The 16,936-nt window shown below is 37.3% G+C and overlaps 1 protein-coding gene across 1 annotated transcript in view; it reads right to left on the reverse strand.

The window, feature by feature from the left end:
• ITFG1 (integrin alpha FG-GAP repeat containing 1) overlaps positions 1–16,936 on the reverse strand; it is a 72,299-nt gene that overhangs the window by 52,930 nt on the left and 2,433 nt on the right. The window contains exons 2-6 of the mRNA XM_009906695.2: positions 15,486–15,558; positions 13,522–13,667; positions 13,024–13,081; positions 12,377–12,451; positions 9,117–9,211 (exon numbers count right to left, since the gene is read on the reverse strand). Of these exons, the coding sequence (XP_009904997.2) occupies positions 9,117–9,211; positions 12,377–12,451; positions 13,024–13,081; positions 13,522–13,667; positions 15,486–15,558 (447 nt within the window). The remainder of the gene's footprint in view (positions 1–9,116; positions 9,212–12,376; positions 12,452–13,023; positions 13,082–13,521; positions 13,668–15,485; positions 15,559–16,936) is intronic.

Raw genomic sequence — 16,936 nt, forward strand, 5'->3', positions numbered from 1 at the left:
CCCTCATTCATATTTCTAAAACCTCTTTCAAACTGGCTAAATTTGAGTGGATCTTTCAATTAAAATAGCAAAAGCAAAGAGACCTTGCTATCTTCCAGGAAGGATGGTTCAAAACCAAGTGTTAAGTCAAAGAAAAAATTTGCCCTACATTATCAAATATCAAACCAGCTCCACCACAACTTGTGTCTGTGGAAGTGGCTAAGCAAGTATAACTGAAGATCAGAAAAAGTTGAAGGTGGAAGTAAGTAGAGAGCTTAGAAGACTTCAGCCCAGCTGGAAAACTGCAGGCAATTAAAAAGCAGGTAGTGTTACAAACCTTGCTTTGAAGCATTGCTTTTTCTTACTAGGACTACTAGGAAACTGCAATAAAACCTGACTTTATGAAATCTGTTCCAGGTTTACTTCTGATTATCTTTGTTACATTCCTTCGAGTGCTATTGTGGTGGGTTGGAAATTCCTCCCCCAACATTAAAGTTGCCAGACCAGATCAGTTAGAAACAAATGAAAGCTGTATTTACAAGCAAAACTACAATATACAACGAAATGCAATGAATAGGTACAAAATATACAGTATTTACAGGTATTTACAATTAATGAACAGCACAGGGATCCACCCCAGTCAAAGACCAGGGGAAGCTAAGAGCATCTTCCTTCCTCTCCTCCTCTCCTACCCCCGTAACACAAAAGGGAGAAAAGACAGACCAGAGAAGTTAATACCAGTCACAACAAAAGCAATGCTGCCAAGGTCAGTAAAGCCAGGCAGTATCTCAGAGCCCAAAGAAGAGAGAAAAGAGACATTATTTACCAAACTGATTCTTATGACAGATAACATACCAGTGGGATTGTTTAGAACTATCATTATTTTCCTTTTCACACCCAACAGTGATTTATTTGCATTTTACTCTTTTCTGTTCAAGATCACTGAAAAATTTTTCAAGGCATAACCTACAACTACCACAGTTATAAACGACAGTACTATTTATAGATGGAGCATTCATTTCACTAGTGGCTGATTTGACCTTTCTGTTTAATGTCAGGGGGCTTTATTTTAGAAGTAAAGCCCTAAGACCTCTTTGGTTGTCTCCAGAAGCCACTAGGACACAATCATAGAATCAATAAGGCTGGAAAAGACCTCAGAGATCATCAAGTCCAACCTATCACCCAACACCTCATGACTAGCTAAACCATAGCTTCAAGTGCCACGTCCAATCCTTTTTTGAACAGCAATCTCATTGGGTAGGACAGCATGAAAAAGGCAGAGTTAGGCACAGAGGAAAGCAAGAGAAGCCGCAGCAAGGTGAAAGCAATGTAAGGGAACATGGAATGCAGTCAGGGGGGTTGCTAGGTGGATCACAGAGCAAAGGACACCAAAGGAACAGTGACCAGTTCCAACCTCTTCCAGCAGCAACCATGAGCCAGCATGGACGTTTCCCCAGTGCCACTGACAATGCCCAGGAATGCTTAGGAGTCCCTTTCTCCAATCTCCAGCACTTTTTGTTCTGCCTCCACAGAAGTGACTCTCCCAGAAGGTTCACCCTCAGCATCCTCGCTACACATCCCATGCCACCATGCAGGACACCCTCCAGGCACTCCAGGGATGTGCCTCTATGATCACTTCCCACCCATAATCCTCAGCTGAAGGTCTGCTGGGCTTTGCTAAGCCCAGCAGAGCCACTGCAAGACAGGCCACTAACAACTCAAAGGCCACAGCATGAGGAGTAGAGGAAAACAGTAAGAAGTTGTAGAGGCTCCTGCTTCACCCTCAGAGCCCAGGCTGCCCACGGGCTGAGAGCTTCTGGCAGTACAGCTCATGCAGGCTCTGTGCTATCCTCTGTGTCTCTTGAAAGGCTTCACAGCTCTGCAACATTAAGTTACAGCTTGATTTCACATTTACTTCAAATACTGAAGGTAATGAAGACTTTATAAGACAAAAACCCTCAAAGTCTATTTTTAAATACTATCAAAATGCACAAGGTATCACTCAATTCGAAAACAGATTTACACACAACAAACAAGCCTAAAAACTTTGTCATTTATGTAAGCAGGTGTGGCTGTACAAACTCATTAATGAGAAGTTATTTGTGGATATGAACATGCCTGTTTGTTTGTATTAGTTCATGTAAATAATGTGCTGAATTAGAAACCTCTGCTTTGCAGAGTGTTGACAGAATGGCAAGGTGCCAACTGTATTAAAATTCCTGTATGCCATAAACCCAAACGTAAAACTTTCCTCTATTTACATGACAAATTTTCTTCTATTTGCATTACAGATTGGTATCAAATTAGATTTGTGCATACTGGAAGTTCAATACAGCCCATTTCTTTAACACATGGAAGTGTAAAACCAAACCTGACAACTTTTGTGCCTACGTTCCTAAGTTTTTCATTCAGGTACAGAAATCCTCATCATTTGGTATTCAGATTTGTTCATCAGGTTGGCATTAGTACTGTATTGGAGAAAATAGAAGACATCTACTGCCTAGCTACAGCAATTTAACTTTTACAATACAGCTCTGACAAGTACCAACACTAATGAGTTTGCAATTAACTTCTCGTGAATTTTGGTTACATGAAACAGTAAGTTAAGAAGCTACTCCTTCAACTAATTTCCTTCTGTGAAAAATTTAAGCAGTGCAAAAGGACTTCATATGTTCCAAAGAAGCTACTTTGTGTTTGAATTTTTTTTCCAAATGTGCTTATAATGATAGAGGTAATGACAGCAGACCTATTATCAAAACTTAGTTAAGTGTTTACTGGAACTATTTAGTAAAGCAAAAGAAAACCAATTACCAACAACATAATTAAGCACTAAGATCCCTCTCATTATTAAAAATTACTATATAAAAAAAAAATTCCATCTGTATTAATTTAAAAGCATCACTCAAATGCAAAACATGTAAATTAGATTTATGCTGAATAGGTATGCTTCTGCATATGCAGAGCAAGTGGGACTATTCCTCTGGTTTTACCACTTCAAAAATAGGTTTTATGACAGAAAGTTCTATTTGTTTACAGAACAAAAGCAAGAATATTGTTTCAAGCAATGCAAGATGACCACTCAGTGCTAAGAGTGCTTCCAGAACACATTTTCACATTTGTGTTTTCTCAACAAAACACTCTTTGGGACAGAAACAATGTATTTGTTGCCTGTGTTAAGTTATTGATGCTCATTAAAATATCCTATTAGTACCCCCAGGTGTATACAGTTATATCAGTATACAATTAAATACTCCAAAATGAATAGCTTTTGAGACACTTCATAATCAATTTCAAGATTAAAACTGGTAAGTAGATAGCACAAGTATGGGGTTCTTCTGGAAAGATTAGGATAAACTGAAGTTAAAATAGCTGTTCCTTTTCTCTAAAGATCTCTACTCATTCTTTAACTCTCTGTAAGCTATGAGTAAGAAAAATGGCATTGGCCAATCTCAGCAGAGGAAGATGCAGCTAATTTGAGCAATTCTAGCTTCATTTTCTGAGCAGAAACTTCCTGGGGCATTGAACACTGTGCAGGAACAAATGGAAGACTAGCAGTAACATGAGGTCATGCCACATGGGGCACTTTTTAATTAGAGATATCTGCAAATACTAAAAGAAAAATAAAATAATAAAACCCAAACAAAACTCTACAGACATAGACTGAGGTCCTCCAAAAACATATCCTTCTGTATCTTGGATGATACAATTTTTGCTTCCATTATTTGCTGTAAACTCTTAGGTAGGCTCTGTTATTGGAGCTCAAAACAGTTCAGAAATTAAAACTATTGTAGCTGTTCAAGGAATGAAACAAAGACATGGCACTACCCAATAGTTGTTTGGAGAAAAAAACGTAAGAGACAGGGCAGAACCAGAACTCTAGCACAGTTTGACTTCACATACACACACGTCCACGCCTGTCAGTCTTCTAATGCTACTCAGGTTAATTTTTACAAGGCCAGATGATTTGTTTGCAAACAAGAAGTGCTTGATTATTTTAATAGAGAATAAATGCAGGTCTATTGCATAAAATAAGGTTTGATGATAATATTATATGCAGAGAGACTACCAGCTTCCATCAAGAGCAATATCACCAAAAATATAATCAGAGAGTTTGACAACAAGCACTACAGCGTCTTCAGAGGCCAGATTTAGATTATTGCAACAGCAGCATCACCTGTGATTGAGTGATTGGTTTTCAAGGAGAAAAATATCTACATTTATGCATTTTAGCTAAGAAGTGGGAATCAAAAAGAAAACACATTGTAAATGTTCCAATACATTACATTTCTAGATTCCCAAAGCAAAACAACATAGGAAAAGTAACCATCAGAAATTAGTGGAGAGAGCAGCAATTAGCTTATAGCAAGCTGTTTCTGACTGGTTTTCCCACTTCATTTTTCCCCAAATAAAAGTTATGATTTTTTTCCTCCATATTATATAATATGTTCCAGAAATATCTGCAATTAAAGACACCATGTGCTAGTGTTCCACACAAGAAAGGGTGTAAAAGCAGTATTTCCAAACTTTGGAGTCACATAACCAAATAAGGCACAGAATATTTGATACATTAGCTATTTCTCCTAGCATTCAAGGATACATTGACAGATGTACAGTATGAAGTTACAGCATGATTCAGAGTCCAAGGCGTTTTGTCTCATATGTCTGAACAGTTCATAAATATTTGCAGGGCCACGGTCTGATTTCTTAGTAGAAGACTTTTAACTGTATTGTTTACCAATAAGCTGGTTTCCCGCCCCCCAAGTAATTAAGTACTGTAATTTTGACTTAGAATTTAGACTTAGAATTAGTCCTAGTCAAACATCTGACATTTTAGGATGTTTGTAATATGAGCAATTAACCAATTGGGGGGGGGGGGGAGAGAAGCATATTTCAGAATAATTGCTGTCCTAAAAATGTCAACTTTATCTAAACTACTCTTGATACACCTATGAGAGCTTATGTTAAGACAGTCTAAATAATCACAGTGATGCATGCTAAATTTAACTTCAGCTTGGTCCAAAGTATTTGTCTGAAAATGCTGACTGCAATGCAAATCACTGTGATGGCATAAACAAAAGACATTTGCCTATTATCTAGCTTTAAATAGATGACCTGTATTGATATCTATCTCTGCATCATTTCTGGGTGGTCTTCAAGTCCTTTTAATGATCTTGGCCTCACTTGCCAGCTCTAATACCTTGTTCTCACAGTTCAGTTCATGTATTTCAGTTGTAAAATCTTCAGTGCAACAACCATATTGCACACAGAATTTTTTCCATCTCTTGAACAATACCTCTGAAAACGCATTTCTGAGAAAGTTCCATTTTATTTTGAATGGAGTGGACGAGTGGAAGGAGAAGTTACTTTTTACCTCCATTATAAATCAGAGTCAAATCCTTACAAATACTTCAGTCACATGACAAACTTTTTGGTTTGAGCATATGACATTTTTGAGACAGGCCTCTTACTTGAGTCGCCCGCTTAAGAAATGCTGCCCCAGAGTGTCATGCTCCACACTGTTCAGACAAGCCTATTATTAATGGCTTCAAGATTATTTTTTAAGCTATCTGTTAAAAAGAATGAGTGACAACTATGTATTACTAGATACCCAGTAGTCCTATCCTAGTAAGAGTCACCATATTTTCTCCTCATCTTTCAGTCTATCTCAGTGCATATATGAACAACGCTGATGGTAGGTAGGTTGACTAGATCGATTCCAGGCATTCCTTCCTATCTCAGTTGTTCTGTCAACTCGATACTCTCTCTTGGAGCAAGACATGCCTAATGCATAGCAGAAAACATTTCAAAACTGTGCATTTACTTTATCCATATAGCTCATGTAGGCCTTTTGGTAAAAAGTTTTATACTGCAGGTTTTTCCATGGATTAAGTGAGATTCCTGGCCTAACTCAAAATTTCTCACTGAATTAAAAATCGTAAGAAGCTGAGATTTTTATACCAGGATGCTTTACTTAAAAACACCAGCAGCCTTACTACTTGAAACAGCCTGGTCTGTATCTCCCCAAGAAAGATTAGTATTATCTTTGTTCTGGTTAATGGATTTTTGGATTATAAAATCCATACACAGTTAGCCTTTCATGAAGCACTGTTAGGGATTAAAAACATCTTTAGGAACATGTTCTCATATAATGAAATCATAACAATTCGACTTCATTTTACCCAGAGCAGGAGAAGCATGCCAATTAAAAGCTCTGTTTTGAGGGTTTAATATCAGCAGGTTGAAAAAAGGGTTAGGCAATAAACTAGCAAAAAAGATTCTGCACAGAGAGGATTTTTTCCTTTTTGATGTCAAGCACACTTTAAATCTCCTAAGCTGTTTATAATGATAGAATTGCCAAAAATAGCCAGCTGAAAAATCTCAGAATTGGCTGCATCCATTAAAGAATACAAAGAGCCTCAAAACACTGCAGAGTATTAGGGGAGAAAAATTACTATACTCCCCCTTCCCCTCCCCCCAAAAAACCCCAAACAAAAACCCCACAAACAAACCCAATCAAACAAAAAGGACAACATGTAAAGTTGGCATATTCTGAATGTTTGGGGGTTTTATTTTTAACAAAAGTCAGCACAACCATTTTAGGTACAACTTCATCTTTGTATTTGTTAGTAATAGCGTTGCCTGTGAGTAAATACTCTGAATTTTGCAGTGAAAAACTACCACAGCAACATCAAATATCATCATTAAATTTTGAGGACAATAGAATTGCAGCATCAAGACTATCTCCTTGCTTCCTTACTCCATAGGACTCTAATGAATACCAGGACCTGTTCTTAATGAGGTTTTGTTCCAACTCAGGAACGGTAGTGTGAGTGAATACTGAGTTAGAAGAACCTTATTCTCTTCACTAGTTCTGCCTGTACCAACCAGTAGGTAACAGACTCCACTGACTCCATTGAGAAGTAACAATAGGAACTGCAGTCCTCTCTTTGCTGGTGTATTAAGGCTGCGCTGCCCCAGTTAATGCTAACAAGTACCAGAGCTAAACTGGAGAAGGATTTAGCTGTCTTTTACAAAGCCTATCCATCAGCACTGCATAGACAGTTACATGCACATTGAGGGGTTTTTGTTTGCTTCTTTTTTTAAAATTTACATCAGCTGCTGCTGCTTTTATGACTATTTCTATGAGTCACTTGACCAGCTCTGTACAGACTAGCACAAATTAAAGGAGACATAGCGAGAACACAATGGGACTCAAAGTGCAATTTCATGCTTGATTAAAAGAAGGCTACAACTGCTGCCATTAAAAAAAAAAGGATTCAACCTTCTCTCCTTATATTGGCTCTGGCAATCCTGAAGCTGCGTGGCGAGTTGGATCAGCTCAATAACTCAAGTGAAAATGAACTGTGTTCCCCACTAGCCCATTTTGTGAGCAGTTACTAAAGCTGATGCGAGGAAACCGCCCTAAATCTGCACATAGGACCAGGCAATTGGTGACTTTTCATTCTGGGAGCAGGCAATCTTGGAATAACATGTCAGTCATGAAATAACATGTAAATCAGCGTATCTGATATTTCTCAGCAACATATGTCTTGTTGACAGTTGGGCCAATTTTCACTGAGACAAAAACCCCAAACTGGTGTACCGTGCCCATCTCAGAAGCAAGAAAAGTAATAAAAATAATTCTCTGGTAATATTTTCTCCAGTTTTCTTCTCAGAATGAATGGTTTACCTTCAAATTTTCCTCAGGCTGCTGTAATGTAACACATATTTCAGCTGGATGTGAAGCAGCCTTGCTGTTACAAGAAAATGCAAGTCAGGATTTTTCTATGGGGAGCACCTTCTGTTCACATCTTGACATACGAATACACATAGAATCTGTAACAGCTCCCAGCACTTCCCACACAAAGATCTTGGCTCTCTGGACATTATTTAGGCTGTTAGCTGTCATGAAAGCTTTTGTGCACTCTGGCAAAAAATTGATCAGTCTGTGATTGATCTATGTAAGGAACTTAAGACTTCCTGCTTTTGCCTACCTGTGAGCTTAGATTTCAATCTATTCATCTTAAAATGCTACCTGGAATGCTCACCTATGCTTCCCATGCCTCTGAAACAAAATTCCAATGGATTTGTAGAATTAAGTGTGTTATAATTATTTACTACATGACACTGACTATGGTAAGCAACTGTATATTTAATTTTTCAGTTGGAATTTTCACTTGACAGCTTTATGCAGTGATGTGCCAGAACTGAATATTAAAGTATGACTATGTGCTAAAGCAATTAACTTAAACATTTACAAGCATTTTAATTGAATTTATGGACTCTTTCCTCTCTCATTCTCGGGGTAGTAAACAGGAAAGAAAATAAGGTCTTTTTCTAAAACTGCTATATATGAATTGATGTACATTGCACATCTAGCAGAAAATAAAGGGATTCAGAATTCATTTAGTGTGTCAAGAAACTAAGTTTAGTATGTAAACATGCGTGGAGGTATGAACCAGGTAAGTGATAAATAGATCCATCATGGTAATCAAAAGCTAATTTGCACTGCATATTTCACCCAACCCCCACCCAAACAAAACAGAGCTACCCAAACAAAGAATACAGTTTATCTACTGTAAGAAAAGTTGTCTCCAGTAATCAGTTGTGAGCACTGAATTACGAATAGGTTATAGGATCATTCATGTACTAATATAATGTCTCATATGCTCTCTCAATCAGCAGTAGAATTAACTACAACAAAATAGAATGAAGTCACATGGAAATCTTCAGAAAATAAAGTTTAAGTCCAGGCTCAAAAAATTCTTCTGAATGAACTAGTAAACCATTTTCAGACTCATGAAGAAAATGCAGCCCTTCTTCAGATTCATTTGCAAACTGAATACTAGAGTATATATAGCATCACGAAGAACAGAAGGCAACACTTTATCGGTTATTGGGGTATTCAGTTTTGTAGCTATTTTTATAAACTCAGACTTTTAAAACAGTAGATATTAAACAACTTCAAATAAACATAAGTAGCAAAATTATTATTACTGAATACCAACATTCCAGAACCAACATTTTACAACCATCAATGTGATTTTCTAGAATATTAGAAGGAAATTGCAATACATTAGATTGTATACTTAGTGACAAGTATTTTTAGGAAGGTATTTACCACTTTCATGACTTACCAGCAGTGAAGTCATTATTCAAATCTATAAATGCATGAGAGTGTGGTATATACATTTTATTTGGAGTATCCAATGCAGCATGCCATGATAAGTTCCTACAGACAAGAATGAAAAGCAGTGCATTTCATCAGTGCTTAGGAATTGTTAATCATAATACACCTCCTAAAAAAATAAAATAAACTTTCAATAAAATTAAATAGAAAACATGCTCTCCTAATGCTTAGCTAAAATTACTACTTGGCTTACAATATACTAAGTAACTAGAGCAATTGTTTGAAAGGTTCTGTGAAGGATGATTTATAGCACAGGGACTTAAGTCAGATATTATTAACTTCCTAGAGCAACACTTTGGCACACAGAAAGGTATCACTACCCTCAAAGTGAAATTTAATGCCTAGACCTCAACTGTAAATCTTGAGATGCTGATCGCTGTCCTTGCTGATTTCCTCGTGCAGTTTTACTGTCAGTACTTCTGAAATCGACTTTTAAGATTAATAAAGATGACCCAAATGGGCCATAATCACATGCTGTTAAAGCAGCTCGTGCCTGCTGCGAGTAAAAGGACTTTTAATTTTCCGTCACTTACAAGAAGAGGGAAGAAAGGAACACAAGAATTAAACTCTCACATTATGATACACTGCAGACTAATTATCAATAAGGAAATGTCACCTGCTTGAAAATTACATACAGTATTTTCTATAGTTTTACTACGCATTCACTTTTGAAGGTAGCCAAGAAAGTTCTACAGCTGTAGTGCGTGTTTTAAAGGCAGTTTACATTTAAAATAAGAGCTTTTCTAAAGCAGATAGCATAAAGCTCTTTTCCATGTACAAGGCATTGCTTATGCTGTTACCTACAGCACTTGGTATTATTTTGAGGTGTAATGAGAAAGTTTATTTGTATCCTAATGGTACTGAAAGGATTTCCTCCCCCCCCCCCCCCCCCCCCCAAGAAAAATTATCTTCATAATGTTTCAAAATATAATCACTGCAAGGTGCTCAGAAACACCCCTGTCAACTTGAAATCTCCATTCTATAAGTGATCAATTTAAATAAAAGTAATGGTGATAACATTCAAGTTGAGATTAATGACCAAAAACATATTGCCAAGAAGGGTATAGTTTCTCTTTATACATTTAAAGGTTATTTACCCTACATAATTTCAAAATGACCTCTGAGGAAAGTAAAACAGCCAGTTAGGAGTAACAGGTGAGACTTTTTAAACTCACTGATGGGGGGTGTGTGTATGTGGGGGAAGCCTTATTTAAACATTTCTCAAGAGCCATGTAGCTAGATGCCCAACAGAAAGCTGATGTACCGTTGCCATAGAGACAAAGTAATCATCTCATTGATTTCTCCAGTGGTAACAGACCTCTTTTGAAACAACAGAAACAAAGCAAGCCATATAGAAATGCAAATACTTCCTAAAACACTCCTCCTTTTAAAATAAACTTCAATTGTATGCAAACCTAAACCAGCTGTGATGTCAACACCTGGACTTCTCCTGAGACACACAGAGCTGCAGATTACTAAATAATATTCAAGAGAGTCCTACAGTCCTATCAAGTTCTATTTAAAAGCTGCAAAACGTCTCAGAGAAAACAGAGGCCCAGTTCCTTATTTCTCCAATCATTCATTGGAAATGATTCATTATCAGTCAAGAGACATTTTCTTTGAGCTATTTTTCAAGAGTGGCTTTCAGAGCATCACAAAGCGAAGATCAATGTATTTATTTTGACGTTTATAATCCAACTTGCATCCCCAAAATTATTTTTTATCTTTTGTGCACAGAGGAAAAAAACCTTTAACTCAGAGAGAGTTCTAATTGAAGTACCCTTATTTTGAGGCTTCTTCGATTTTCAAGGAATGCCCAAACTCACAATACTCGCAATGAAGTTCTTCCTCACAAAAGTCAAAGCTTGAATGTGCCCTAAACTCAGTTTGGCAAAAGTCACCAGGAAAGATACACAGACACCTAATTTTTGCTGTTTGGTGGTGGCTTCTTCTCTTTGGTTGGTTGTTTTTGGGGTGTTGGTTGGTTGTTTTGGTTTTTTAAAAAGGGGTCATGCTGTTCAATAGTGACCCTTTCACTAACTCAGAGTCACACCAATTTCTGTCCCTGAACAGACAATCCTAATAGCTCTCAAAAACCCAAGCTTTATTTTTCTTCATCAGATTACAAACTTCAAAATCTGTATCAAGAAAACTGAATAGAATGTGAAATGTCCTTCTCTAGGGCCCAGTAGTTTTTTTAATAAATAACTTAAAAGTCTTTTCAAAAGACGGAGTTAGAATTCTTTGGCATGTTAACCAACATAAGACTCATTGCTACTTTGAAATTTGCATGGTCCTTACTTATTTAAATGACATGTAGATAGTAATTTTTATTCTAGTACTTGCTAGCTAGTCCCATTCCAGATATTCCAAGGCTAGCAGAAACTTCAATAATGAAGCTCAGTCCCCTTAACTGCAATTTCATAAGACTCCAGTCAACTTCTAATTGCAGAAGAGCAGCCTTAGCCACTCCTTAAAAGACAGAGAACATCACTTGCATGCACACTTGCATCGCTACTTAAAGACACATCTGTCTTACGTCTCTATGAATCTCTTCCCGCAACAAGCATACCTAATACTTCCATTAACATGTACCCTAACACCCCTACACTTTGCAACTCCTGAACTTTTCCATTTGTTTAACCTTTCCATTACAACTAACTTCCTGGATAGGTGCCAGATGATTTTTTTGTTTTGCTTTGGTTTTTATCCCAAACTCCTGCACATTTTCCTTCTGTTATCCCCTCTAAGATCCAGTACTTCTCATGTCATCGACCTGTCACTTCATCTATTAGACTAAATGCAACTTACATTCTACAGATGCTACTTAAAAAAACTGGTTTGTATTTTTATAGAGCACCAGATTCCATAGTACAGATTATAGTAATAAATATCTCAGTGTACTAAATGAAAGAGAGTATAACTGTTCTCTTTGTCATGTCAAATAACAGAGGTTTTGTTTTCTCAGCTATCATGGAATGTCTACTTGCCTTGTAAAACAATTATTTCCCCTGTAAAATAACACTTAAAAATTAGATGCAGAGCACCACTGAATATTTGAAGATACACTTGGAAATGAGAGAAGATTCCTGTGTTCTCACAGTTCCACTTAAACATGAGTCTTATGAGTCTTTTAATAACAACAAAAGTAGATGCACTATGAATAAGTTACTGAAATTCATGCTAATAAACACACCCTTAGCTTACCTGCCTATCAGTATCTGTGGCTTACTTGAATCACTTGTGACACCAAAGATGTCAGGAATTAAGTCTCCATTAAAGCTGAAAATGAAAAAACAACATTTCATTGCTTCTTCAGTCATTACAGGAGTTGAAATCAAGTGTTCTTAAATACTTTGTTAGCATTATCCCACAAAGCAATGAAGATCTTTCAACTGTGTTGTCTCTTCTGAATTTTGGGTCTTTGAGCTGCTGGCAGTAGTACACTGCTTTCAGTATTTAACCTATTTTACCATGCATTTGATTTTTCATGTATATTCTGCCCCCCCCCCTTCTTTTTGTTCAGTACTTCACAGAAGGAAGTGTACTGTGAAAGATGTATTTGCTCAGTCTGGTAAGTCAGCAAGGTTTTGCTTGCACAAAATAGTACCAAAACAAACAAACAAAAAAACAATTACAAGCTTATCTAGTTGCTGTTGCCAGGTTGATGCCACATACAATGTTTGTAAAGATGAGTGATGTGTTTCATGACCTTTTGATAGACCAATTGACATTACAGGAACCACCCTGTTATTAAAAGTTAAAGAGTATGTGTTTCAAATTTTAGTGTTAAAGTGTTTAAGTTGCTCCTAGCCACCATAAATGCTGTTTTCTAAAAAGTGGGTCATACTTACTCCATTACTAGAGGCTCATCATGGAAAGTCTTATTTAACATAGTTTTATGGTTAATATCTGAAAACAGAAAATATTAATTTGATTCAATCACCAATGTTGTGATATTTACACTTTTTACTTATACATAATTAGTCTTCTATTAATTTGCAACCATCAACTTTATGATTAAAAAAATAAGAATCAGCCTCCACTGAGCATAAACAACTAAACAGCTTCCTGAATATATGCTGAATCTGCTTCTCTCTCCATTACTCTAACAAATTAGTCTAAACAGATCATACTGAAACCTATTTCTGTGTATCACTGCCATCAGACAGACACAAGAAATCTGAAATACTTGGGTTGAAAACAGTCTAAAAATGTAACACTGTGCATAAGACCTATGCTTCATGTTTTGTCACCACAAAAAAAACCCACATTCTTAATCATGCCACATCATCCTCCTTTCTCCATACTGCTTCTCTTTCCAATTTCCACAAGCAGTCTTAGCAACTCACCTAATGTTTGGTTGCTCCCCCAGAAAATAACCACTGAAAGTTCATCTCTGCCATAATTTGGTGCCCGGGTAGTCAAAAGGACGTCCATTTGTGAATCACCATCGTAATCCCCAGGAACTACACTGGTTATGGTGACACCGAGAGATCTACAATTGAAAACAAGCAAAAACACCCACACACAAGTAAGTATGTCTATACTTACTTACTTGCCTTTTAATCTCAATTATTATTACTTGGCCCAATACAAGGAAGGAAAACATTTTAAACTCTAACTTTCAGCTAACAGGTATTCTTCAGCCACATCCATTTTACTAATGCTATCTAGACTTCCTTAAATCTCTTCACTTGTTGCAGAGCCAGTTCTCAAAAATGTGTTGCAGAAAGCTGGATCTTTTGCTTGCATCCCCAGATCAAGACAACAGCCAGGTAAGCTGTATCTTTTTAAAAACAATGTCTTCCGCCACACCTTTCCACTCCTCCCTACATTGTTTGTTCTGTTTTGTTTGAGGGTTTCTGTTTGGTTGGCTGGTTGGTTTTCTTCTGTTGTGTTTCATTTCGTTTTTAAACTTGGTTTCCTACTGAAAGACTGATTCATACATGCAAACATGGATCATTCTGTTAAGAATTAAAACCAAATAACATCTAAAGCTCTTTCCAAAACAGACATGAATAAGGAAAAATAAAAATATGCATCACTATAGAAGGTGAACCTGAGCTGTAACAGCAACTTAAATTTTGATAGACAAAAGACTATTAATAAGCATTAGAACAGAATAGAATAGAATTAACCAGGTTGGAAAAGACCTCTGAGATCATCACATCCAACCTATCTCCCAACACCATCTAATCAACTAAACCATGGCACCAAGCACCCCATCCAGTCTCTTCCTAAACACCTCCAGTGATGGTGACTCCACCACCTCCCTGGGCAGCCCATTCCAATGGCAAAACACTCTTTCCATGAAGAACTTCTTCCTAAGATCCAGCCTAAACCTCCCCTGGTGCAGCTTGAGACTGTATCCTCTCGTTCTGGTGCTGGTTGCCTGGGAGAAGAGACCAACCCCCACCTGGCTACAATCTCCCTTCAGGTAAGTTGTAGAGAGCAATAAGGTCTCCCCTGAGCCTCCTCTTCTCCAGGCTAAGCAACCCCAGCTCCCTCAGTCTCTCCTCATAGGGCTTGCGCTCCAAACCCCTCCCCAGCTTTGTTGCCCTTCTCTGAACATATTCCAACAACTCAACATCTTTCCTAAACTGAGGGGCCCAGAACTGGACACAGTATTCCTAAGCAATAGTATATCCTGTACTATCAGAGCTAAAACTAGACATGTATGTACATAAGCACGCATATTCATTTTACATTTATTAAAATAGATGATTGTTTTTCAAAGCCACATTTAAACTTTTGAAAGGAACAGATCCCTACACAAAAATACATTCTAAAGCAGCCAACAGTGGCTGGATTCCATTAGTAACTACAGTAGCTAAAACACTCTTCCCTGAAAACACGTCTTGGGACAACACTACCTGCCAAAAAGATCTAAACAGTGATATGGAATGATAGCTTACTTTAGTAGGAAATAAAGCCCTGAAAAAACAAGTCAACTGCAGAAGTATAACAAGAGATCAGTATTTCTAATAATACTAACTAGAGGATAAAACCCCAAAGCATAGAAATTCCATACAAGGGGGGGAAGTCACACCTATTAGTTTAATATGAATGACAAAACTCGTCTCCACAAATTCTGCCATCTGACCCACAAAACCCGAACAAATCAAACCAAAAATGCATCAGGAAATAAACCAGGAAATTGGTCAAAGAACTGTAGCTCTAGGGGCCAGCTAAACTACGAAATCAAACAGATAAAATCACAGGCAATTCTAATCCTGTTCCCACTCACAGCAGAGATGCACTTCCAAGAAAAACATCCACTTCCACTGTTTCCCCATTGAATATCAATACTTACTCCATTGGTAACTTAACACGGGGCTTAAAGTAGGGTTCCTTTTGGTCAGCCAAAAAGATAACCAACTCATTTCCTGCAAAAGTAAATAAGATGATGAGTAACAGAGGAGGACTGTAAATGGCTTACATACAAAACCAGTATTTAAAAAGCTATGCCACAAATAGTCGTTACTCACAGTAGCAAAAACTTTGAAAGACTTCCCATACAACTACTTCCTCCTCCTTCAGAAGGAAGCAAAAAGGTGTTCTTCTTCAATACTACCTATAAATCTAATTGCATCTCACAGGAATGATATCAAGAATCTTCTTTGGTCCTTAGTGCTACACTTTCTTCTTTGCTATCACTTAAACTTCTGTAACAAGTTAAGAAACACTGCGTGTGGAATAGTAGTAGGCATCAGTCCATACACAATTAAAGCTCACAAGGTAACTAAAACTAATTCTTTTAATACCGTCTCTGACATAGCAGGATCCCACTTTGGCTGACAAAATCACTTAAGGGGAACTCTCTGAGGTGGCCTGATTCCCAGCAGCATTTCCTCATTTAGGGACAATGATACAAGCCACTATAATTAAATTATTTCAGGGAGATCTAAATAAAAGCCTGTATCTCATGCTGCACAAATAATTGAAAGGCAAGAAAGAAAAAACAAAGCCAAACAAACATACAAAAAAGCCCTGAATTATGAAATGGATTTCAGTTAGGAAACCCCAATACACACTCTTCTGCAAGTAAAATAGTTCCTAGCTCACCATGATGTTTGTTTACTGTATTCCCCAAGAAACTTACCTATAGCATCCAAAACTGCAAGAACTAGGCTACCTTAAAAAAAAAAAGTAATTGTACAGCTCCAAAGCTGAGCTTGTGGGAACAAAGAGTTGTTAGACAACTGGAATAGGAGACTGACTTTCAGACTCCATGGGAGTCTGACTCTGGCTGGTTTGGCCCCAAGAGAGTGGCACATTGGGGAATAATAACTGCAGAGCTACCAGAGTATATTTCAGAGCATCATTCTGAGACAAAGTTCACAGATGTGAAAGAGCAGTACACAAGCTTCTTGCCATAAACTTATTTGCCAAGGAGAATATGCTAACAAATGAGTAAATGAAAACAATCCCTTTCAAAACAGATAGAGGCAACTAGTACAGTCCCATATGGTAAACGAATAAAGCCTGAAATGCACTACAATTTCACAGATGATTGAAAAAGTTGGCACACAGCACGGTGAAGAAGTCTGCTGGCTGGTTAAGCTTTTGATAATAAAGCAGTTGGTTGACTGCTAAAACTTGTAATTTCCATTTCACATTACAGACTTTCACCTGCCTTTTCATCATCTATGTGGTGAAGTAATGATGAAGCAGCAAATATGTTTTTACACATATCAAGTTCCAAGTAAATTACACCACTCAGAAACAAGATTTTACAGTCACTAAAAATAGATTTATGACAAT

This window comes from Dryobates pubescens, chromosome 19 (assembly GCF_014839835.1).
Source record: "Dryobates pubescens isolate bDryPub1 chromosome 19, bDryPub1.pri, whole genome shotgun sequence".
Classification (NCBI taxonomy): domain Eukaryota; kingdom Metazoa; phylum Chordata; class Aves; order Piciformes; family Picidae; genus Dryobates; species Dryobates pubescens.